The sequence below is a fragment of the Syngnathoides biaculeatus genome, chromosome 20 (genome assembly GCF_019802595.1).
Source record: "Syngnathoides biaculeatus isolate LvHL_M chromosome 20, ASM1980259v1, whole genome shotgun sequence".
Lineage (NCBI taxonomy): Eukaryota > Metazoa > Chordata > Actinopteri > Syngnathiformes > Syngnathidae > Syngnathoides > Syngnathoides biaculeatus.
In genome coordinates this window covers 11,213,544-11,238,338 of record NC_084659.1, presented here as the reverse complement: position 1 = coordinate 11,238,338, position 24,795 = coordinate 11,213,544, and the positions used below count along the sequence as shown (strand labels likewise).

Below are 24,795 nucleotides of genomic sequence, written 5' to 3'. Positions count from 1 at the left end.
ACTCCATACGAAATCCGACCGACTTCTGCTTTTCGCACCTTTTGATGTTAAAAAAAAATTGTCAATTTCAGTCTTTTGAGACACAACATTGACCCCTACCGATCACCTACAGGTGCGCCTTTGAAATGTTTTTTTTTTTTTAATATTGAAGAGTACTGTATTAATAAAATTTACAGCACAGCGTCATATACGTTCCTCTGTTGGTTTCCATGTTTATGCAATGCAGGCACATGTGACATAGCAGTAATAATCTTGATGACTTTATTTAGGACAAATAGTTATATTCAAGTCAAAAGCCAAAAGAATTGTCTTTATTACTGAAAGTATTCTTTATTTTGTTTTACACATCCTAACAAAAGTCTGGCGGCGGACGTAAAGTCAGTTCATGATGGAAAGAAAAAGCTGACGCATAAAACAGTTCTAGTGACATTAAATAGTACATCACCATGGCTGATTTTTAAAAAATAATAAATAGAGGAGCATTTGGTTTAATAAATCAGAGGAAACTGCTACAAAATACCAAATATCAGGATGTCAAAATCTACCAAAACTACATCTATGGCAGGCTTTCCTCATCCCCGTTAAACCTGTTTCAACATTTCAAACTTAGTATATTTCCCCACAGCGATGCAGTGCCCAGTTTAAAAACAAACAAACAAAAAAAAAAACGACACCAGCAAAAATCAACAACAACAAAAAAGAATAAACATTTAAGGCACAGTTGGGACATCTGCTGCAAAATTTGCACCAGATTTGTGAACATCGGTCAATGTGCGTCATTCATACACAAACTATACACTGCAAATACTGAATGGGACTTTCAATACACTGCATTTAAAAACATGAATTAGGTGCATCTGAGTATTGATAGAGGTGCTGGATTGAAAAAAAAAAATTGAAAAAACATAGCAGGTATGTCTCTTAATTTATCTTACGATATTACAAACTATCGACAGATTTAGAGTGCTCCAAAAGGTCACGGTGGCATCAGTTTAAAAAGGGGGGTAGGAGATGGTGGACGTAAAAAAAATTAGAAAAAATTTCATTTGGTAACATGAGAGAATAGGGCCAGACTTGACAGTTAATATACACGTAAATCATAACATAAAATAGTGGATTACAACTGAAGCAAGCTTCAGGCAAATGTACAAGACGACGCTCCCTGATTCTATGTCAGGAGCACTGCGGGTTACTGAGGAGAACGGAGGCAGAAATATGGGTGTGGGCGAAGGGGGGGACAAAAGAAAAACTAAAAGTGTGTGTTTGGGGGGGGCATGTAGTTTGCTCTTAATGTTGATTATTCAATAAAGCTTGTGCAGTCATTCCCATGTATTTACAGCATTGTCCTCTTCCGAGTCCGCTTGTGTCTCCTCGCGCTAATGACATTGTTCGTCGGGAATAACGGGAAGTCAACGCTGCCGTATGGACGCCGACACGGAGGCGTAGGCCGATACGCCCGGCGGCCGTGCGTCCATACTCGGCCGCAGTGAACTCCGCCGATTGTGGAAGAGACGCGGGATTGGAGTCTTTGCGCGCACGTTTAGACAGACCCAGAGGAAATTGCTCCGTCTGTGACATTTTTTGATACAAAGACTGTAAAAAACCAACACTGGAAAAGACTCTGGCAAAATAAGTAATACGGTATAGAAATGTTTTTTTAAAAAAAAAAAAAAAAAAAAAAAAAAAGGTTAAGTCGTCTCTGTTAGAAAGGACCGAAGGAGGAAAAACTTATGAGAAGCCTGAGGAGTTGGCCGAGCCGCGGGTGTGCGAGCTGGCTGTAGTGTTCGTGGCGTTTCTGTGGAGGCTGGAAGCCTTCAGGGGTGTGCTGCAGGCCTGAGCCTGAGGGAAGCGCTGGTGGTACCGGTCCAAATGCAGGTATTTCACCGTCACCAGCTTGCCTGTCGACACAGAGTGACGTTACTGAGATAAAACTAGTTGCTTTCAATTTCGCACTAACTGAAGTAAGTGACGGAATTTGTGACACAGCCCTAAAACTGAATAGAAAATTATGTCGCATTTCCAATTATATATATATATACACACACACACATATATATACATACATTTTTTTCCCCCCACTTGTCTGCACATTTAATCTCCGGGTATCAGTTTTGGGGTAGAGAAGCTAGTGGATCAATATGCACATTAAATATTTACTCTACCATCAATATGTATATCGTAACTTCTCGAGTATAATGCGTCCTGAAGTATAATGCGCACCACAAAAAAAAAAAAAACAAAAAACAAACAAAAAAAAAAAACAGGAAAACCCTTCTACCAATGTACAATGCACACCACCCATTTGCTGCTACCCATATGCTCAAAATATTGGGAATTATCTATATTTAGATTTTTTTAGGTTTATACTCGTATTGTGTTTAAAAAAAACTGTCCGTACCACAATCATTAATAATAATCATTGTGCATGTGCTGATGTAGCCGTAATATGTATCTCGGGACAGGCCCAGGACACATTTGTCCTGGTCCCTGTAAGGGTCAGAATAGAATCCCTCAACCAACTAAAATAAAAAGCTCAATGATGGCATAACATTTTACTAATACTGTTGATAACACATATTACAGTCTTAAATATTTAACACAGTTTGACGTAAACATTTTTTGCATTAAATATTTGTGCACAGCGCAGTTTATCCTCTACATGACAAGACTTCAAAAGCAATATCTGGCTCATCTCCAATCTGAAAAATATCCATCGTAGCTACCTTTGGTGACTTGGTCCAGTTCTGGTGCCGCCTGAATTCTTGAACAGTGATCCTATTTTGCTCCCACCGCATGTCATCCTCTGTGCTATCTATCCATGGCGTTTGTGAGGAAACATTTTTTGAATCCCAACAGTTTTGGTTCCGCAGCGCAGCTTCTCGTCTATCAAAACAACGTGAGCTCAAACTACGTAGGAACGAGGGTAATGGGCACATTTAAAAAAAAAAAAAAAAAAAGCGACAATTTTAATTATGTCCGCTCTCCCATTTTTTTTATGTGCACATGACGCTCCCATTATGTAGTTTGAGCTCACATTGTTTTGATAGCCACCTGAAGCCATTGAGGGGAACTATTGTTGTTTTGGACTACGGCGCCACTTCCGGGTTGGCGGCGTCATCGGCCCGAGTCGTGACATTTCTTTTAAAAGCAGCTGCACAACTAGCCGTTGTTGTCGACATGTTTTGTCTTGGTCTAAGCTAAAACAACCTCAAGTTTCTGCTCTTCCGTGCGGTGGCAACAAACATGCTGCGCTAACGATCGTAAAATGCAAGCTCCCCGAGGAGGTTATAGAGTTCAGGTTGGCGACGCACGTTACCATAATATATATATATATATATATATATATATATATATATAATATATATATATATATATATATATATATATATTTTATACCATTTTTTAACCACTCGATGTACCTGTATACAACTATACAATGTGATTGTATTTTTTTTATTTTTCATCCATACCTCAATACAATGTGCTCTATTAACTTTTTGAAAATATTTTGGGAAACATGTGCGCATTATTTTCAAGAAATTAAGGTATATATATATATTTTTTTTTTAAATATGGAAGTCCACTGGGGCAGTGTCTACCCTTGAGCATTTGTGGGGTCATTCCAACACACTAAACTGAACCGATAGGCTATATTAATTTAGCTAACATAGAAAACTGCTTGGGAGAGATCTTGCTTTGACCTTTTTTCATTTTTTTCCCATGAAATTTCATTTCATCCTTTCGGACCTACCGGGTTGAGATTCATTTTGAACTTAAGACCGCCCGTCTTCTCAGATGTACAGTTTTGGTTGTTTGAAATAAACATTTACCTACCATCAAACCAGGAGCCATGTAGCGCCTTGAAGGCTTTCCCTGAGTGCTCTGCAGAGAGGCACTTCACATAGACACAGCCCTGTTGAGAAAAGCGAAGTGAAATCAACACAGCCCGTCGTGCTGCGGGCACAACATCGGGAATAAGTCGCCGCAGGTGAATACCTCTCGAGAGTTCTTGTCGACGGCAATGTGGACAATGCCGTTGTTGTCGTTGCACTTCTCCAGAATGGCCTCGTGGATGGCGAGGTCCCAGTTCTCCCCGACCTCCCTGAAAAGCAAACAAACTTATGAGCTGGGAACAAAGAACATTTGGTTGCTCATCACCCAAAACTGGCGGAGCGAGGCACTCACATGACTGGGTCGAACATGTTCCGGATCTTCAAGCACGGAGTCAGGCTGTTTGGTGGGGAATTCCGTCGGTCGAGAGGGAAAGCTGAGGAAAAAAAAAAAAAGAAAAAAAAAGGGGGTTGGTACCGAAACTGATGAGTCGCATGCAAACAGTGAGAGTTTTTGAGCGCGGCACCTTTGCCTTGCCACACTTTGGAGGGGATGGACGAGGCCTTGTCGCAACTGAGAGACGGCTGGATCCACTTCCAGACAAGGAAGTCCGATCCACCGATTGTCTGGCTTTCCGTTCGAATTCTGGAATCGTTGGCTGACAGAAATTTCACAGCGCGCTCCCAGATTCGTTGCATTTTCTTCCTACGAGACAACGAGTGAGGGAGCAGGGGGAGGTGAGGGGGTGGCATTCCTATTTTTTCCCCCCTCCCCAACCTACTGACAGGTGCTTTTGCTTTGTTTCATTATCTGTGTGAAATCCATGCTTGTACTGACCGGTCCTGAGGCTGAACCAGGGAATCTCTGACGTGGGGTATTGGCAAGTAGGGCTGAAGATCGTGGTTCTCTTGACAAGCCTCGTTGTGGCCCCGAAGGACATCTGAAAAAAAAAAACATCAACACAGTCAAGGTTAGGAAACAACGCGCTCGTACTGTTTCAATCAATGAATTAGGCTGAGGTCCTGGGAATAATATCTCTCAAATGCTTATTCTGTGCAAATATTACTCAGATGAAACCTAATCTACCTAATCTAACCTAATCAAAACCTAATGAAAATAGAATTTGTATTCATTGAAGACGTTTGATCATGTACAGAATTGACGACGACTCACAATAAAGCACTCAGATTCACATAATTATTCCCTCATCTCTTCATATGAAAATTGAAGTATCTTGACTTTGAGATGCTTCTTACCGATAATTCTCTCCACCATGTGATACATCTGCCTGGTTTCCTCCTCCTCTCTCCTCCAGCGATACTTGATGTAGCACAGCAGACCCCACACGCCACCAACCACTGCGTACAAACAAGCACACGCGTGATTCACACGTTGAAACGTGACAAAGGAAATGCACACGCCACATGTCCCGGGGGGCAAATTCTTCTTAAATTATAATTGCATCACTGTGTGAACACGGATAGCAGAAAGCAGTTTTATCACACCGGCTGCAAACAGGGAGACTCTGCTGATGACGGTGAGGAAAGCTCGGCGGAAGCGGCACGTGAAGGTCATCCTTGGATGCGTGGACTCCAGCCGAGCGATCTCCGATATGTCAGTCGTGGGCTCGTCGGCTACCTCCCCAGTCAGCCTATCACACACCCACAGTTAGTGCTGATAAAACCTCGATCGGCGTAAAAATGTAAATTATCGGTAATTACCTTATCCCAACATCTTGACCAGTCCGGATGATCCACTCAAGTGATGTGAAAATTAAGTCTCCAAACTCCTCATTCTGAGCCTACACGTGGATAAAAAAATAAAAATCTCACCATCGGATGTATGCATTTTATGACAAACCTGGGTAATTGTGGATTGAGGAAAAACAATATTATGGGTCCATTAAAATGGAATAATCATTCATAACTCTACCGTCAAATACTGAGAGGCCTCGTCGATGGACAGACTTCTGTTTGGGTAACGTTGGTCGCCACAGTCGTGCTGACCTGGAAACGCAAGAAAACACTTGAATAATAATAATAAATAAAACCTAACCAAACAAAAATGAAGCTTTTATACATTCGGTAATCTGAGTATGTTTGGGTTTTTTATTATTATTTAGGTTAGTTATTATAATTAATTACATTTTATTTTTAATTTTAATGGAATTATTTTATTATTATTTAGGTTTTGGCTTGCAACTGGCCCATAATACAATTATGCTTCAGCAATGGTCCAAGTATGGACATCTGTGGGACATCATGACAAACTTTCACACATAAAATATCTGATAAAATGCAAAATTCTTCATGGAATAATTCAAGTTGTTCAAGTGAGAAGATCGTTAAAAAAAATAAAATAACCAGCGGCATCAGCTTCTCACGCTATACATTATAAGCCCAACTACAAGCAACAGGAGCAGACATTGCACTTAGAACTATTATGCTACGTTAGACCTCATGGCAGTACTTTGGCATTTTTTGGGGTGTACTTGGGTTTAAAAAAAATTAAAAGCATTGCTCTATCTGGATTGAACTCACTTATTCCTCAAACAGCAAAAAAGTAGCTCTGCTAAGTTAACCGTTGATCCTTACCAGCAATGTGCGCCAGATGGTCGTGTAGATTGAGCAGCAGCCTCAAGATGAGGTCCCTCACGGTCTTGTCCTGCAGACAACAACAATTAAAACAATTAAAAACCTAATCTGATTTCCTTTACGTGATAGCCAGATGTTATTATGCAGTTCTGTAAGCAAGACAGAGTGTACAGTCCAGAGGGGTGGGGGGGAAAGGGTGCTTACGTGCGCGGTGTCAAACTCTCTGCCAAACGGGTGACTCTTAACTGCAACAAGACAAAAATGATGCAATCAAAATAAGCATTAAAATGAGGGCATAAGCTTGACTGGTTTCATGAACATTGCTTCTTTTTGCAATGAGAGCCTATGTTGGAGACAGCCATTAAATAAGTGAGTCACTGTCTACACATGCCAGGTCTCGCCACACCAACCACTTCCATCACCAAACACTTGGCTGAATTAGATCAATCTTTTTTTCCCAATCGCAATTCCTGAAAACCAGTGTGACAGTGTGCACTGTGACGCTTATCGACAAAGTATTTTTGCTAAACTCCTCATTACAGTTGCTCGATTGTTTCTTTCAGTGCTACTGCAGCCATAAATCCCCATCAGCAAAAAGCTCTATTATATGAAAATGTATGTTTTGGAACAGACCAGCGTCGTGCCCTGACCTAAATCCAGTGGGAAATTTTTTTGGGGGTGTTGTGTACAAGAGACAACCTAAAAAAAAAAAAAAAAAAAAACCTCACTTTAAAGAAGACTGGACTAATGTTGCAGGTGTTAGATAACATTTGAGACTTCTTGATGTGAAAAAGCACTGCAGTACATTTTTTTCCAAAGGGGAGTTTTTCTTCTCTGGAAGTTTTGCACTCACGTTTTTGGTTGCCGCTGGGGTGAAAAATGTTAAATCAAATTGATTGTGAACGCCATTGATCGGATAAGAACCAAAATTCAGTCTTTCGATGATCATTTCCATCTTTTGAACAAAATTACCTGGTGAAATTACATTCCATCTCTCAGGGAACATCACTTTTTCAACTGACACATCACACATTTCAAACTACAGCTTACCTTGCCTTGGTGACCGGAAAGTGTTTGTTTACAAAGTGCTACAATTAGTGGTTTTTCCCCACCCGGAGGTATGCATTTAGTTCCTTTAAATGTGCATGTGTGCAGCTCTACCATCCACTTTTGTGATACTTACTGACTACATCTACCTCTGATGAGCCAGTGCCCCTCATCCTGAGGTACATGAGACCCAGGACGAGGAAGAAGAGGCAGGCCGCCGTCAGCAGAAACATGGACAGGTAGTGGGCACTGAAACTGCTCGAGGTGGCCACCTCTTCCCTTTTGAACTGCTGGAAAAGCTCATCCTGATCCTCCGGGGCGGCGGACAGCTTCTCCTGCAGGGGCTGGCTGTACGAGTGGTTGGGGGCGGTGTGGTTGGAGTGGTTGCCCCTGTATGTGTGGGCGAGGCTGCTGTAGTTGGAAAATCGCGGTCTCAGCCCGATGCTGAAGCGACCGGCGTCTTCGCCGACGGCGTGGTTGTTCTTCTCCGCGTCTTCTCGGTGGTTCTCCGAAAGCGACACGTAGATGGTCTTCCTCGGAAAGCTTCTCTTCGTGTCGTCTTCCTCTTCCTCCTCGTTCCGTCTGCCCACCATGTTCAGACTCCCGGGTGGGCTTGGCGCTAAGAACGCTTCCTTCGCGTGGTCCCGTCTGGGCTCCAGACGACCCCGCTGTCGGGTTCCACCAAGGCCCCAAACCTCTTCGTCCTCGTCGGAGTAGTTCCCGGCTAGCTTGCGCGTATTTAAGTATGACGCCCGACTGCCATTTAAAGACCGCGTCGACTTCTCATCGGCCCCGTCAAATTCCTCCTCCGAGTCGTCGTAATCCCTTCCATCCGCTTCGAGACGCGATTTAACGCCGGGCTCCCAGCCCGAGGAAACACGTCGGTTCGCCCCCGGAGCCAACGTTGAGTTGTTGCTGTTCAGTGGACTCCCCGCGCCATGTCGACTTTTCTCTCTATCGAGCCTTATCTTCAGAGCGGGGCTCCTCCGTGGCGCCCCGTCGCTGTGGTTGAGAGCCTTCCTTTTCGGCGGAGCTTCAGCGTCGGACTCGTCCGAGCTGAAGCCGAGGACGGTGGACTTCCGGCCCGGTCTCCTGCTGGAGCTCAGGTGCGTGACGTTATGGCTGGCTGGGCTGGCTGGCCTGGCTCCCGCCGTGTTGCCGCCGCCGCTATTGACGGCCGCAACGCTGCGGCTCTTAGCGGCTCGGACCCCTCGCTGGTTCTCGTCGCGGAGCTTTTTCAGCTTCTTCAAATATACCGGACGAGTGAGTTCCGTAACCGGACCCGGAGTGAAACCCAGGCGCTTCAATTCGGAGTAAAGCTCCTCGTCCGTTAACTGCGTTGACGCCATCTTGGTCCAACTCTAGCAAAGGACTTTTGGGCGGAAGTGACGTCGGACAAAGTGACAGGCTGCTGCCTTCTAATTGGATTAGACCAAAAACTTTGGGAGACTCAAAAACACGCTAACGTGGAATATAGGACATTTTTATATATGTAAATGTGCGCCACCAGGATTTGAATTAACAATGCCACTGAAAATTTTATGTTGTAAAATTCACACAGTTATTTCAAAGTGATCATATTTCAGTTAAACATTTCGATTTTAACAAATTCGCCATATAAAAAAAATTCGAGATGAATTTTACAACATGAAATTATCAGTCGCATTTTTTATTCGAATCACGGTGGCGCATATTTACTTCCATACCCTCGCCCCCCGAAAAAAAAAAAAAAAAAAAAAAAATATATATATATATATATATATATATATATATATAATATATATATATATATATATATATATATATATATATATATATATATACACACAGTGCAACTGTATTGGATTGTCTGTGAAGGTGCCATTCCGATTTATGACGGTAGATGGCAGACATCGCGTTCATAATTTCGTAGTCAATCGCTCGGCACACATAAAGGGGGGTAGGGGGGGTTGTTTGTTTATGCAGCCGATATGAAATGGTTCCCTTAGAACACGTGACGGAACTTTTCTTTTTAAATACTTTATTGAGCATTGAAATTTACAAACACAAAAAAAATAGTACCTTACAGTATGAAAAATCAAAATGGGGATTCTTAAAGCAGAGAAAAAAAAAACGGATAGATAAGGTGCATTTGATTTTGAAAGTAAACCCAGTGTTTTATGATTAGTGCAGAAGAACATTGATCCACCTCACATGTAAACTTTCGAGAAAAAAAATTCTGCCACAGGATGGATGTTATTTTAAGACTTCTGAGTGTGAAAAATAGATAGCCGTGACATTGGTAAGGATGAAAAGGGAAAGTGACATTTTAACCCAAGTTAAATGCTGGCTCGGTTCGCAGCTCTTTGTATGAATGCGCGTGGCAATAAAGCGACCGAACTGCGCCAACGCCTGGGTCATCTTTGACCACATTCGATAGAATTCCATTAGTTAAGGTTCTGATGAACAGAATTGCACGTGTAGTTGTGTTAAAAAAAAAATGTGCGTTTGTTTGGTTTGACATTTAAGATCATCTTTGATATGCCCCACAACGGGAAAATTAAGTAACAAAAAAAAAAAAAAAAAAGCACAAAACCCTCCCCCCTAAAAATAATTCCCAATAAATTCACATTCATTCACGTTGAAAATTGCACATATACAGATAGTACTTATTTAAGGGAAAATTCCGGTGGTTTAAGTAACAATATATCCAATAGGTTATGTAATATGCACTCTATCTTAATAATGTGATGTTAAATTCTCTCACATTCAAAAGTGTTTTGAGAAGATTTTTAATCGACAATTACGAATTTTCTTTGGACCTGTGGCTGTGAATAACGTTGAATATTTGGATGGTTCTTCTGGCGGAACGACGCGGAGTCTGTGTCCCATGTAACCGAGCGTTTGGAACGTCACGTAAACATCTGCACATGTAGGTCATGTGACACCCGGAAAATGGCGGCGCACCTGGAAATTCGTAATTGTCGATCAAAATCTTCTCAAAACACTATTAAATAAGAGAGGATTTGACATCACATTATCAAGATAGAGTAAATATTTACATGACCTATTGGATACATAATTACTCCAAGCCACCGGAATTTTCCTTTAAATGATATCAAGAGCCATTAAAGCATATTTTGTTTCAAAGCTGGCACAAATGCAAAGACGACATTCCACGGATTACGTTATACATGATACATGACACAGCATTTTGATTCCCTCAGAAGTGATTTACGGGTACATTTAATTTATAGCATTTTGCCAGCAACTGTGCCAAATTGGGTGAGTGTAAAGAGAAAGTCAAGTAGAAACTGCAAGTACAGCCCCCCATCGTATTAAACCAAAAACAGCCAATCAATTCAATTCAAGCTCTTAAAATGGACACCACCGGCCTTTCTAGTGCTTCTTCATCGAGTCCAGGATGCGCAAAATGTGAAGGAAGAGGTTGACGATGTCGAGGTAGAGGTTGATGGAGGCCAGGATGTGCTCCTCGGGGGAGAGCTGCTTCATCAACAGGTGGGTGTCGTAGATGATGAAGCCGCAGAAGACGAGCGCCCCGGCGCCGGCGAACAGCAGCTCGGCGCTGTCGCTGTTGAGAAACACCTGCAGCGGGAACAATACCGAGGGAGCAGAAATGGAGACAAAATTTTTTTATACTGTAGAGAACTGTACAGTATCATCAAAACACAATGGAACATAATTAAATAGAAGGTAATTTAAATAATTGAGTGAAGCTTTACTCTTCTGACTGAGTAGAAACTACACAGTAAATTGAACAAACAAAAGTAACACGATGGGACTCACCCTCATAACACTCGCAATTAGGAGGATCCACAAGAAGGAAAAAAGCCTGTGACAGAAAGCAAAGTATTTCTTCCCATCCATCCACTTTTTTATTTTTTTTTTTTGGAGCCAACTTACGCGGCTCCCAGTTTGGTGAAATCTCTCTTGGACTGGAAAGTGTAGGCGGTCAGTCCGGCGAACACAGCGCAGGTCAGGAACAAGGCTTGGAGCACGGTGGAGTACTCGTAGAAAGTCACTGTGCAAAGAGAGCGGCTCTGTCATCACAACAGTCCCAGGAACAACGCACACAAGTTATGTTTTTAATTTAAAAATATTTTTTTGCAACATATGTATGGAAGGAAGAAAATGTAAACAATTAAGTGCAATGTTAATGAGGGAAAAGTCACAAACATAGTAGTATAGAAGTGTACGCATGTACAGTGGTACCTCGGTTTTCGAATGTCTTTGCTTTTGTACAGATCGGGTTTTCGAATGAAAATTTCAAGATTTTTTTTTTGGTTTACGAATGAAAATCAGTATTCAAACGCCCCTACCTGCTGACCCGCGACGATTTGTTATTGTGCTTTTGAACGCACCCCCGAAAAAAACAGAAACAACGTGTGACACAACCAGTTGGCCCGCTCACTCCTCTGACTTTTTTTCTTTTGTTCTATTAACCCTACCTCTACTTGCAAGTTAAATTTTTTGTACGTTATGGACTTTCTGTGCAAATAAAAACAATTTGTCTGCCCCCCCCCACTCATTATTGCTTGTTTAAAGTTATTCGGCACTCTTGTTAATAAAAAAAGGTTTACAAAGCTAGGGGCCGAGTCGCTACAGATACGGCAATGTACTCCCAGGCTAGCATACCCTACTGCTAAACCATACATTTTAAGAAAAAAATAAATATATTTCTTAAATGATTTAAATATATAAAGTATTTAAACTATACATGTATTTCAACTATGCAGTTTATTGTCAGGAAAATTTTAAAAAAATGCAACATTTTTTGGACCTGGAACGCATTATTCCATTTTCCATTCATTGTAATGGGAAAACACGCTTCGGTTTTCGAGCGTTTCACTTTTGAACCGGCCTTCTGGAACGGATTGTGGTCGAGAACCGAGGCACCATTGTATTATTGGCTTTAACGGAACAAATCAGGCATGTCAGAAGCTCCGAGTCCTGCTCCGGTATGCCATAGCCGTGGTTAGGTCAGTGTTTGCGTCTTCTTCATGCTCCCTGTTAAGTGTGATCATTTTGCATTAGCGTGTTTAAAAAATGGCTGAAAGTGCGTCAGTGACGATGGTTCTCTTCCCCCACCCCCCCTCACCCAATGTACTCTCACTGTAGCATATCTGAAACAAGTCAAATTTCACACAATTTATCATAGAAAAAGTGACAGCTGGTAGCTCCCACCCCAAAAATAACACAACTAGGGGCTCTTGTAAGTCAAGATACCGCTGGATAAACTTTGAACAGTACTTACAAGCTGTAGCCACAGAGACCGCTTCTAGTAAAGTCTGTCAACAACACACAGATGAAAAAAATAATAATAATAATTAGTTAAGTGATACAACTCAACCTCCAAAGTCAAACGCCTTGAAAACCTTGAAAACTGACAAACGACTGCTTTGGAAAGTTCTGTGACTGGGGAATAGAAGAAATAAGGAAAAGATCAAATTGCTTACAAATACAAGCAGCAGGTAGAGGTTGACTGGATGCTTGTGGCGGTACACAGCCAAGGCCAGAAGCAGGACCAGAGAGCCCAGAGCAGAAACCAAAACAACAGCAGGGCTGCGAAAGACGGTAGGTTAAAGGTCAGTCAGACACAACAGCAAATACTATTGGAATGCATATTTTTTTTCCCACTCCACACAACATATCATGATGATTTCCTGGTCAGAAAGAGGGCGAGGTGGCGGTTACTAAAAGTGAGGTTGTTACTGAGGATGATTCTGCAGCAACAGGTCCTGAGAAGAACCAGGTCCGGGAAGGGGTCTGCTTGTAATGGGCTCTCGTCTTGTATAAACATGGAAATATTTCTCTTTTTTTGTGACTTAAAGGGTACATGACTGATGTTGACTATTTGAGGACATATGACATTTATGACATTATCTGCAAACAACATAATTTGGCGATTTATGTAAAATACTTTTTAAGATCCCTGCAATATTGTCATGTCCTCACCTGGCATGGACAAACTCCTTAATGGTTTGAGAGAACATAAAAAGGGCAGAGGTGGCCGTCGTCAGAACGATCTGCAAGCTCAGCAGGGTGTATACCTTCCGCAGGAAATCTAAACAATAGTTGAAAACACAATGGATGGTTTTATTGTGGTAACAGCTTGTTTACAACAAGAAACGAAAGTTCTAACAAAACCAGAATGGCAAATTTGCTTCGGCAATACTAATACAGGCCAGAAAAATAGTAGTAATTGAATATCGATTGTCCATACAAGCAAGCTAACATTACGGATATTGTGAAGCAAAACATCTACGTGCGCTACAATGTCAAAAAAGTAATGCTGCTACATTTACGAGAGCGACAGGCTATCTTTTTCGTAATACGTCATAGCAGTTATGCAACTTCACATACCCATACGTATCTGGACACTGGCAGTAGCAACATTTGTGCCATAGTTGAAGTCATCTTCAATCGACGACCTCGGGTATTTTTCGCTACTCATCGTCAAAACGTTCAGAATCCCGTCGTGCGAACTGAAAACTGCAGATTAGAAACGAAGGACTGCTGTGAGAAGTGGACGCGTAGATATGACGTCACCAGAAGGGCGTAAACAAAATTTTTTTTTCTTCAAAACTTTATTGAATATTATTAAACCCATATCTGCGCGATAGTTTTTTTTAGTATTATAACTTTATCCTGCATTGCTAATGTAGTATGTTTCCAAGATTTTTTCATAAGTAGCATTTAAAAATGTATCAATTGCACACGTTTTTTTTTACAGTTTTCCATGAATAAATAAAGTTTAGCAATTCAAATAGATGCATCGAGAGTCGACAAAACATACAGCACACCATAGCCAAGTAATAAACGATGCAATTTCATCTCATTCAAATTCATATATTTTGGATTTGTACACTACGTATTGCCACGTACAGGATTGCACACGGTTGCGTTTGAAATAAAGTTTCACAAAGAAAATAATTGGGTCGTGACCATAAATGGAAACGTCCAGCAATCGAGCTGTTTGCATAGCTGGAAGTGTCGCGGGACGCGTTCCCGAGCTTGTCCCGCTTGTGTGTCTGTCCCATCCCCGGCTCATGTTGCAGCCTGTTGTCACCGGGAGACTGTCACTCGCTGATCGTCGTCACTTTTCTCTCTCCGTCGCCTTCCTGCTGCTACTCCCCGCTGGTATGTAACAGCATGTTAATTACGGAGTAACAATGGCGAATGTAAGTGCAAATTTACTCTTAAGTGCACGGCTGCTTCGAAATGATGACTTGCATTTTAGGCGAGCGACTTGAATGGTAGGTCAATAACAATGTCATAAACACAAGAGTTGCGTGATTGTTTTTGTCTACAATGCAACAAGAACGGAATTCTTTTTTTGTTGTTGCTCATTTAACAGTGAGCATGTCATTATTGTTTGCAATCTATCATTAATGTGTTATTATTGTGGGTTGTGGCAATAAACACAAAAGTCCCTGCGTTTCAACATGGCGCCTTCTCGATGAATCCAGCTGGTTTTTGTGTACTTTTGCCAACTGTGCAGCACTTAACTCCTACGTGCCAGTTCATTTTCCATTCACACGTTGACCCTTAATTGCCAAGAATACCTTTATAATTGCCTGTACGTAATCAAGAACTGCAGATTTTCTCAAAATGTATTCTTCACCTCACAAAGATCGTTAAACGTCTACTATCAAACAATATGAAAACCTTTTTCAAACTTCCTCCCCAACACTGTGCCCACCGTCCCCAAAAAATACACAATGAGATTATTGTTCTATCCACGTTCAGAATATCACTTGGCATTGTTGCAAAAAAACAAAAAAACACCAATTATTATTATTATGAAAAGATCAGAAACTGTTGAATGCTGCCACGTTTGCATATTAGCCAAAGTACATCAATGCCTCGGATGGTTTACTTGTAACGCTACACCCTGCTTTCATTTAGTATGCGCTGAGCTATTAATATTCGAGTTGTCCGATCGTCTCGCCGGACTACTCGCTCAGTGTCGCTATGTATATATCGCTTGGAGCGAGTTATAAATCTGACTAAACTGCAAACCGTCGGCTCGCCCCTCGCTCGTTCGAAACACTTCTGTTCTGCGAGCGTCCTCGATTCAACTCAATTGGTCGGACCGATCCAAATATTTCGCCAAGTAACCCCCGCCTACTCTGTTGTCTCTCTATAGTGTGACTATCTCATGGCTGCCCCGCTCCGACGTGGGCTCTCCCTGGCCTCGCGGCTTGTCTTTGGGCAAGGCAGCAGCTCGGTCTGCCACCCTGCGGTGTCCGCCGTTCTGCTAGGTAGAGTCATTCTTCTTAAGCTCTCGTCGTACTTGGACGTGCAGTACGGCCGCAACCCGCTCTGTGACATGGACCCAATTTCATAATTTGCATTTGCATAAAGTTGAAATCGAATCCGCTCCGCTGGCTGCATGGAAGTCAGGTGACTGAACCACGACACGACATCTCCCATTGATGCCCAAAGTGATGCCAACATTTCAGCTTTTATTTGCTGTACAGGCAACGTTTAGCTCCCGAACATAACGAATCCGATATGATTCCGCTGGAAACAAGTGCGACATCTTGCGATCCGTTTCCAGACTCCCCATATCCCGGCCCTGGTCATTCAGCTAACATTTTGTTTCCTTTCCAGTCGCCCAAGTCGTAACCGTTGCTCTGTATGTCTGGCATGAAGCAGGACTCCCAATAACCCCCCCCCCCCCACGCCGACCCCCCAGCTCAGTTAATCGTGACCTCACGTTTGTCATCTCTCCTTGTGTCTCATCCAGCTGTTAAGCGCTGCTGAGGAGGGCGTTTTGGTTCTAGTGGTGGTTGGAGCGTCTCTCTTCAGCAGCCATGTCGGGCTTCAATCTGCTCCATCTAATAAGCAAGAGTCAGCCTGTGACTCTGAGGTCCTGCAGTCTTCCCTCAGGTCCACTGACTGGGTGCCGTGTGCCTGATGTGCTCCGCCTCGCTCTTTCTCTACCCCCCCCCCAAAAAAAAAGCTGTAACATTTGGCCGCTGTGTCAGCATGCCCGACCAGTCTGCGCGTGTTCACAACGATGCGCCGCTTTCACTGGTTTTCTCCCATTTTGATCAAACCTCCCCGGGAAAAACGGTCACGCGGATTGCTTGACGCTTTCCGAGCAGATCTGATCAAATGCGTCAGGGGCTCAGTTCTGAGGAGCAAAGAAAATTTTTTGGAAGGTCAAACACAGGAAATAGTGGACCTAGAAAGAGTGGTGGGCCGTGCTAGTGCTAAAACAGCAAATGAGGCCATCTTGGATTGCCACGGTAACGACGGGGCAGTATTCCTAGAAGTGAGTCTGTAATTTTTTTCCACCTTCAATTTCTTGTTCAAAGTCCACACTGACGTACGCTTACGCTTTCGTTTTATGGCTGTCTGTGTTGTTGGTTGTCACACGTCTCTAATCCAAGCACTAACGATCCAAACCCAAAATGGTTCACTGCTTGGCTTCCTAATGCAGCTTGCATGCGTCTGGCGGGTTTGATTTTGTCTGACTAATTTACACACCTAATTGTCTTTTTTTTTTTTTTTTTTTGACGGTGAAAATGAAGCTTTGGAACATATCCTGAGGAGATTTTTTTATTTTTTTAAATTAAAAAAAGTGCTTTAATTGACGATGACAACCGAGTTCATATCAGCAAGCTTTCCCGTAGGAGCTGCCCGAAGCAAGAAGACATGGCCGGTCACTTTCTCTCAGGAGGAGATGAAGAAACGTCTCACGCCTATGCAGTATCATGTGACCCAGGAACGAGGAACAGAAAGGTGGGGGGGCTGGAACCACTTAAATTATGACACAGTACTTGAGAGACTTTGAATATGTTAAAGCCTAAGTGTCATCCATATAAACATTCTAAAATATTGTGCAAGTAGGAGCAGGCGCAAAGTCAGAACCTGTACCCGGGGGTCTGTACGACGTGCTTTTGCCACTTCTGCTTCTGACGCCGCCCCACTTTTTTTCTGCGCAGCGCCTTCACGGGAGAGTTCACGTACCACAAGGAAGAGGGAACGTACACGTGCGTCGTGTGCGGGGCGCCATTGTTCAGGTCAGGCCTTTTTCCCGCATGCCGCGGTCATCACACCCTCAAATGGGTTTTCACGAAAGTGATTTTGGAATTGTTTTCTTTTTCAGTTCCAAATCCAAATTTGACTCCGGATCAGGTAAGAGCGACGTGATCGCCGATTCACGAACGGAGATTTCGGTCCCCGATCGTGTGTGAAACCCAAAGGAATGATTTCTCCATCCGTGCTCTTCCCGGTTCCAGGCTGGCCTTCCTTCTTTGACCTTGTGAAGCAGGAGTCCATCGCCGTCGCAGATGATTTCTCCTACGGCATGCATCGAGTGGAGACCACCTGTAGTCAGGTCCGACACCAAATTGCTCAAAATTCGTCGTTTATTTGTACGGAACAGAAAAACCGTTGCTCCATTCTATGTCCCGCCATACGAATAACGCGAGCGGCTCCGTTGTCCATCCCGCTGCAGTGCGGCGCCCACCTCGGCCACCTCTTCGACGACGGCCCCAAGCCCACCGGGAAACGTTACTGCATCAACTCGGCCTCGCTGTCGTTCCAACCCAAAGACGGCGAGGGGGCCTCGGGCTCCGCCGACTCCTCGACGGCTGAGGGGAGGACGGAACTGTAGGAACACGGCAAGGCTCGCCCGGCGTGCGGGTTTGATTTCTATGTGTAAGAATGTTGCAGTGTCATCAATTCACAACTTAGCGGCTATTTTACCGGACGCACAAAATATTTTCACACGCAAACGTTACTGACCAAAAATGATCACGCTCATGTTCACTAATAATAGAATTTACTCACAGATGGATGATGTCCTTTTTCACGGTTTATTTTTAATATAGTAGAGTATATTTTGAGCGTACCTTTGATGATATTTGATGCTTTTAAGGTGTGAATATAGTTGTCAGGCAAAGTGTTTGGATTGTTTGTGAGCACTATTTTTGTATTCCTTCCTAAATTGATTTTTTTTTCCCACAGCTTGAAATGATACATTCAATTGAATAATAATAATAAAAAAAATCCCCACATAGATGGCTGAGCATTTTTGTAATTATAACCATACATTTTATCTATATAAAATAATCAAATTAAATATATATTATTATTTCTTTTTTATTTAGATTAAAATTTGTGTATTTGATACTATTCCTGTAAAAGGCCAGTGTAGTATTGAAATGTACAAAGTGAGGAATACAAACTGTGTATATTTCTTACCTCTGCCAAAGACTTTATGATAGATTTCTGTCATGATAAAGGCCTTTTGGGGGACTTGTACTTTTCCTCCATGAGTTCTACACAATCACATGCTGCATTTTCTCGGCGGAGGGCAACGACAAATCTGGAAGACGACATGGCTGCCTTTTTCCCCACCCCCATCACGTCGGGCACATTTGGAAATATGGAACAGGAGATAACGAACTCTTTATCGAGCGGCTGAGCTTTGCGCTGCAGGAGAAATTTGAGGGTCACTGGTACCCCGAAAAGCCCAGCAAGGGGGAAGCGTAGCGGTCCGGTATATGCGGCATAACGGCCCGTGAAGTTATTCTGAATACGATCCGAGCTTCAAGTCCGTCAACACGTCGCAGGTGCATACGAGTGAACCGGCACGACGGCAATGACCCCTTCGGGCCTGCGACGAGAGGGGGCTGCGCTTGTGTGACCTGCGAATTCCCCTCGAGCGAGGGTGGACGACTTCAAATACTTGGGGTCAACAATCCAGAGCGATGGTGAGTGTGGTAAAGAAGTGAAGAAACGGGTCCGAGCAGGGTGGAACAGTTGGCGGAAGGTGTCTGGTGTGTTATGTGACAGAAGAGAATACGCTAGGATGAAGGGCAAAGTTTATAAAACGGTGGTGAGGCCGGCCATGATGTACGGATTAGAGACGGTGGCACTGAAGAGACAACAGGAAGCAGAACTGGAGGTGGCAGAAATGAAGATGTTGAGGTTCTTTCTAGGAATGAGCAGGATCGACAGGATTAGAAATGAGCTCATTAGAGAGACAGCCAAAGTTGGATGTTTTGGAGACAAGGTTAGAGAGAACAGGAGAACAGACTTCGATGGTTTGGACATGTCCGGAGGCGAGAGGGTGAGTATATTGGTAGAAGGGTGCTGAGGATGGAGCTGCCAGGCGAAAGAGCGATAGGAAGACCAAAGAAAAGGTTGATGGATGTTGTGATTGAAGACATGAGGACAGTGAGGAAGATGCTGGCGATATGCTTAGATGGAAAAAGATGACACGCTGTGGCGACCCCTAAAGGGACAAGCTGAAAGGAAAACAAGAAGAAGACCTGCATGCAGTTGGTCACGGTAAAACAAGGCGAGTGCGTCCTCACCGTCTGAGGTGGAAGACGAGTTGGGGTCGGGCGGATTTGCGGCGAAGTATTCCTCGTACATGGCAGCCACGGTAGCCACTGAGAATGGAGGGTTTTCCTCACCGATCCTAAAGAAATAAGTTAGAAACGTGGGGGGGGGGGGGGTCGTCTCTTGACATGTGCATCAAGAACAGTGCAGTCCTGATTGACGATTGGCGCAAACTCACCTTCCTTACCACACTCACCATCGCTCTGGATTGTTGACCCCAAGTATTTGAAGTCATCCACCCTCGCTATCTCTTCTCCCTGTCGCCTCACCCTTTCCCCTTCTCCCCTCTCATTCACGCACATTTCTTCTGGTACTCGGGAGCGAACCCCGGCTGTTGTGATTATCATCAATACGGATAATCGACGGCTTCCCTAGAAAGTTTTGTAATTGCCCACTGATATCGTCAGTTGGCGCCAAAGAACTTTTAGCAATTAGATCAAGTAGTGCCCCGACTAAATCGAGCTCCTCACTTCAGCGCAACATGGTTAAGTGGCACCAACGTGCCAACAGATGGCGCCAGAGCAGCAGGAGCGTATTTGGAGCCTGAGCACCAACGGTGGGCAGTGACAACACACCGCTGGTTGTCCTTTGAGATTTTGAGTCAAGCACAAAAACAGGGAACTAATTGAATACAATTGTCATTTGTATTCATTCATATTTTTTTTTTTTTTTTCCGTTTTAGTTGAACGCACTCACTCCCGCTTGGTATCCCAAAGCCACTCGGTCTGTGGAGGTAGCAGGGAAAGGATCCTTCCGTTTTGCAGACATTATCAGTGCGCTACTGCGGCCAGGAAAATAAAAATGAAATAAACATGACCATTCTATTTTGTACCGCTGTAAAGATTGATTCTTTATTGCGTCGGCGTCGACTCGGGAGTATTCCATTTAGAAAAAGAGACATTCTCTTGCGCTGCGTGTTGATTTACGACACGGCGAGCCCGTGTTTGACGCAAAGCATGGCAGGAATGTCTCGGCCTCGCTGGAAATGTTTCTCCTCTTGGAAAAACACTGGGCCGTCGAGGAAAAGCTTTTTTTTTTTTTTTTGCGGTTTACTGCGACTGTGGATTCCGAGTGCTTCGCGGAAACGGGGCCAAATCGCTCGTACCTGTTTAGAGAAATTCCCCCCGCGACGAGTATGCATCATGTGGCCGACTGCGACGTTTCACGAGCGGGAAGTCGAAAACACGTAAATCATTTGAGAGAACCTCGTTTTCCATACATATATTACAAATTTTCCGACGGCGTGTCACAGCTCGGACAAATAATAGTTTTTTTCACGAAAACTTTCAGACCCAAAGATGTTTTTAATATGCTAAATGCTCATTTTTAATCGGGATCCTCTCCAGAAATGATGATGCCCCCAATGCAAGTGGACTGTAAAGGGAATAAAAAAATAACTAAAAACCAAAACCTTTATGCCTGCACCTTGATTTGGATTTGGAGAGCAGACTAAACACGTTCCTTTTGGTTTCTTGTGACCTTTTTTTTTTCCCCCTCCATGACAATCTGACCCGAAAGTGTGTAAACATCATGTCACTTTGGGCTCCTTCCTGAGGTATGGATGCGGTCTTTGCGGGTCTGTTCAGAGCGTTGCGGAGGTCTTGCGTGCGCAGGAACGCTTGATGTCATCGCAATGGCCTGCGCACTTTAAATGCGGATTAGGGAAAATTTAAACATCCGCCCGCGCAGACGGGCCTGGAACATGTGAACGCAAAAAGATAACTTTGAAGCGGCTGGGATTCCGCGTTGCGTTGTTTAAGGAGGAAAACCACAGACGCGCTCACTGGGGATTTGGTTTGGTGTCAACGATTTTTCATTTTTAGTAATTTTCTATTTCTGTAAAGAGAGTGGGGGAGGATGGAAGGGGGTGGGGATACACACACGGTCACATTCGAGAACCAGCAGAGGACGTTGTTTCCCTACTGGAAAATGAAACTTTTAAGCTTTAAATACTTCCTGTTGAGGCGCGAGTGTAATCGTCGACAAAAAAAAAACACAATTTCCAATACGTTTGTGTTATGTTTTGTCGCGCAAATATTTAGTGGCCATGCGTGTTTTGCTGAGGGAGTCCCGGTGTTTGCGATTCTCATGCGCGCTGACAAAGAGGTCTTCCGAGACACACTTCAACGTTGCAATGTGACCTCTGAACTCGGCGGGTGTGGCGGCGGGATTCCGCAAATCCGTTGGAGTTCATCTCCACACTTTAAACACACGCACACACCAAGTACAAAACAAAAAAAAAATAATAATTTGATCCAGGAAAATTATTCACCTCTCTGATAAACCAATGTAACAATGTTTTTTTTCTGTATTTGAACACTAAAATGAGCAATTTAGATTTGTTATTATTGTTTATCTCTCAAGGGAAACAATTGTGCAGTATAAAAAAAATTACAGGAAATTACAAATATTTTCTTGACAATTTTTTTCATCATTGATTTATTTGCTTTTAATTACATTTTTGTTCTTGATCCAAATATTCAACTTTGTAAAGGCGGCAGAAACATAAATTTCTCTCTTTTTGCCCCAGTACAAAAAAATAGAAATATAATTTGTTTTTTATGGGGGGGGGGTTTGAAATTTTCTAAAGGGGTCCAAGTAGAGTGCACGCAGCCGTTTTCGTCTGGAAAATGTTGGACGTCCAAACTCGTCGGACTTGTTGGAGCACATCACCGCTCGCCTGACAGGACAGGCCTCTAAATCCTCAAAGCTTCCCTCCTCAGGTTTTTTTATTACTTTTTTTTTTCCACATTCCAGTGTCCCTAATCTTCATAGATCCTGCGTTTTGTGGAATGTAACACACCGAGTGCCCCGCCATGTACGAGCAGAAAATAGTTTGGACGGTGAAAGGCCAGGAATGCACCACCGACTTGACTGTGTGGTTTGTTCGCCGTCGTTTCGCAGCATTTCCAGTGCGGGAGTCGCACTACGTCTGCAGCCCGCTGTTCCCTACATGAGTTTTATTTCTGCCTGAGCCGCACATTTGGGATTTTACGGTGCTGCATAGAAGAACCGAAACTACGCGGTTTAGATGCTTTCAAAGTTGAATATTTAACAAAAGATTTGTGCTGACGTGTTAAATTTTAAAAGTTAAATACAACTGAACTGCACTCGAGCTGTGTTTCCTAGCGTACCACAAGAGGGAGTCCCCATACAGGTGTGACGTTCTGAACGATCCCCTTGCTGAAAAATCTCCTTGTGATTTTTGTAAATTCCCGGGCAGTCTGAAACGTCCCCATCCATGCTTCTTCAACATGTGCCGTACGTGTATATCTTTTTGTCAACTTTTGTTTTAAGGTTAGGTTATGGTTAGGGTTTGTGCTAGACTTGCGTAAAGATTGATATGACGTATGTGAGCACCCTCTATGTAGAAGAATGGGAAATATGAGACTGGGGGATTTCCCAGTACGCGTACACTACGTACCCAGAATTCCCAGATTAGTAACGCATGCGCATTAACCGCAAGGAGATTTTTCAGCATGGGGGATCGTTCAGACCGTCACACTGGTAGTAATTTGTGTAAAGGTAACAAAAACTTCTGAAATATCAGTGTAAGTTCTGTTAGCCTATTGATGGCACTTCACATTTTGTTTGCATTATGCTATCTGAAATTCCCAAATTATGTGTTTTGGATTGAATATACAATGTCCTTAAAAAAATGTCCGATATAGACACACACACACACACACACACACACACACCTTTTGGGACCAAGTTCTCAATATGACTTGACTGGAAAGTGTTCTAAAAGTATATAATGTCCATATGTATTTTACATATTTTTTTTTTTACATCCTGTATGCACAATTGTACCGTACACCCCAAATGCTATTCTGGGTTAATCACACACGCACGCACACCCTACCCGACCGCCCCGACATCTGGACGGCTTACTTTATCTCCCAGCGTCTATATTTAATGTGTTCATTCCTTCCCTGACAGTGGGGAAGAACACAGACGTCGTCCTCCTCGCCGAGATGTTGTCCTTGAAAGCGCGCGAGCGGGAGCTAAAAGAAACTCCGTTTAATTGAGTTGAAAAGACATAAGCGCGGGACGCCGTGCCCCCCCCCCATGCACACGCACACACACACACACACACACGCACACTCCCGGAAATCTTTTCCGAAAACGCTTGTAATCCGAGACCAGATAGAAATAGGAATTCTTAAACAATCCAAAGTGTTTGGCAGATGGCCTCTCAGCACTACGCGCCGTAAATGCATGACATGTGTGCCGCTGGTTTGAGAAAGCCCGGCGGGGACACGTCTGGAGGGGAGGCTGTTCAAATGGACTTTGGGTGGCACGGCGGTCAAACTCTCATCTGTTTCCGTGCTGTGAATAGGCTCCTTTTCTTGCCTTGCCAAAATCACCGCCAAGAATGTGCGCGTCGAAGTCGCAGTTGCCATTAGCAGCGGACGCAAAACGGTGCACGCCGAAAACCGCGCTGTCCATCATGCTTAAGTTGCACTCCAACACGCTCGACCCAAATTAAAGGGTAAAGTTGGCCACTATTTCCTTGTAGCCAACAAAATGCAGCAAAACGCTTGGACCACAATGAACATGCGCACACACATGCCATGTGTTGATGACAGCCATGACATGTTGCCAGGAAATGGAGCAAAATGACCTTTAGTTTTGGATTCACAGTTTTACACTCAAATTTAAAAAAATGCCCAGTAACAAGGGAAAAAAAACGTTCTATTTTGAAGCGGAATTAATGGGAAAAAACGGACGAAAGACAAGTTGAAATAAGCCACATTACAGACGTAAACATTGTATTTGGCCGCTCTGATTTCCTTTCCATCATGCGTTAATAGTTCACTTTACTTGTGAAAGTCTTCTCCATGTATTACGTGTGTCTCTGCTTTACTGCCCCCTGGTGGGCAAGGCGTGCACACCAGAAACAGCACACTTGATCGGCATCGAAGCATGAAATTGTGGCGCACGGCAGTTACGA

The 24,795-nt window shown here is 43.4% G+C and overlaps 3 protein-coding genes across 8 annotated transcripts; 1 reads left to right on the top strand and 2 right to left on the bottom strand.

Annotated features, from left to right (window-relative positions):
* Positions 1–305: 305 nt before the first annotated feature.
* lemd3 (LEM domain containing 3) lies at positions 306–9,165 on the bottom strand. Its single transcript, XM_061807416.1, has 13 exons — positions 7,609–9,165; positions 6,630–6,670; positions 6,426–6,495; positions 5,764–5,837; positions 5,553–5,632; positions 5,337–5,482; positions 5,088–5,189; positions 4,669–4,771; positions 4,358–4,536; positions 4,186–4,267; positions 3,997–4,102; positions 3,835–3,913; positions 306–1,898 (listed from the first exon to the last, which is right to left on the bottom strand). Exons 1-13 carry the CDS (start codon positions 8,819–8,821, stop codon positions 1,729–1,731), a joined length of 2,445 nt encoding a protein of 814 aa, XP_061663400.1. The 5' UTR covers positions 8,822–9,165; the 3' UTR covers positions 306–1,728.
* A 300-nt stretch (positions 9,166–9,465) lies between these two features.
* On the bottom strand, positions 9,466–14,021 carry tmbim4 (transmembrane BAX inhibitor motif containing 4). Its single transcript, XM_061807766.1, has 7 exons — positions 13,836–14,021; positions 13,428–13,536; positions 12,929–13,034; positions 12,727–12,760; positions 11,376–11,493; positions 11,259–11,304; positions 9,466–11,057 (listed from the first exon to the last, which is right to left on the bottom strand). Exons 1-7 carry the CDS (start codon positions 13,924–13,926, stop codon positions 10,851–10,853), a joined length of 711 nt encoding a protein of 236 aa, XP_061663750.1. The 5' UTR covers positions 13,927–14,021; the 3' UTR covers positions 9,466–10,850.
* A 255-nt stretch (positions 14,022–14,276) lies between these two features.
* On the top strand, positions 14,277–18,505 carry msrb3 (methionine sulfoxide reductase B3). 6 transcript variants are annotated; one of them, XM_061807800.1, is made up of 8 exons: positions 14,279–14,728; positions 15,622–15,736; positions 16,225–16,367; positions 17,117–17,225; positions 17,429–17,506; positions 17,593–17,621; positions 17,726–17,823; positions 17,944–18,505. In XM_061807800.1, the coding sequence occupies exons 3-8, from the start codon at positions 16,292–16,294 to the stop codon at positions 18,100–18,102; spliced, it is 549 nt and encodes a 182-aa protein (XP_061663784.1). In that variant the 5' UTR covers positions 14,279–14,728; positions 15,622–15,736; positions 16,225–16,291; the 3' UTR covers positions 18,103–18,505. The 6 variants fall into 6 exon arrangements, with proteins under 6 accessions (XP_061663781.1, XP_061663780.1, XP_061663784.1 ...); XM_061807797.1 differs by lacking the exon at positions 16,225–16,367 and having other exon boundaries at positions 14,277–14,728; XM_061807798.1 differs by lacking the exon at positions 16,225–16,367 and having other exon boundaries at positions 14,279–14,612.
* The last annotated feature ends 6,290 nt before the right edge of the window (positions 18,506–24,795 follow it).

Coding starts and splice junctions, on each gene's coding strand:
- lemd3 (XM_061807416.1), bottom strand. CDS start 8,821: ATGGCGTCAACGCAGTTAACGGACGAGGAGCTTTACTCCGAATTGAAG. Junction 6,671..7,608: donor ATCAGAGGTAGATGTAGTCA/GTAAGTATCACA, acceptor GTCTTGTTGCAG/TTAAGAGTCACCCGTTTGGC. Junction 4,772..5,087: donor CATGGTGGAGAGAATTATCG/GTAAGAAGCATC, acceptor TTTTTTTTTCAG/ATGTCCTTCGGGGCCACAAC.
- tmbim4 (XM_061807766.1), bottom strand. CDS start 13,926: ATGAGTAGCGAAAAATACCCGAGGTCGTCGATTGAAGATGACTTCAAC. Junction 13,035..13,427: donor AAGGAGTTTGTCCATGCCAG/GTGAGGACATGA, acceptor CGTCTTTCGCAG/CCCTGCTGTTGTTTTGGTTT. Junction 11,058..11,258: donor TAATTGCGAGTGTTATGAGG/GTGAGTCCCATC, acceptor TTCCCGCTGCAG/GTGTTTCTCAACAGCGACAG.
- msrb3 (XM_061807796.1), top strand. CDS start 14,423: ATGGAAACGTCCAGCAATCGAGCTGTTTGCATAGCTGGAAGTGTCGCG. Junction 14,613..17,116: donor CCTGCTGCTACTCCCCGCTG/GTATGTAACAGC, acceptor GCTTTCCCGTAG/GAGCTGCCCGAAGCAAGAAG. Junction 17,824..17,943: donor TGGAGACCACCTGTAGTCAG/GTCCGACACCAA, acceptor ATCCCGCTGCAG/TGCGGCGCCCACCTCGGCCA.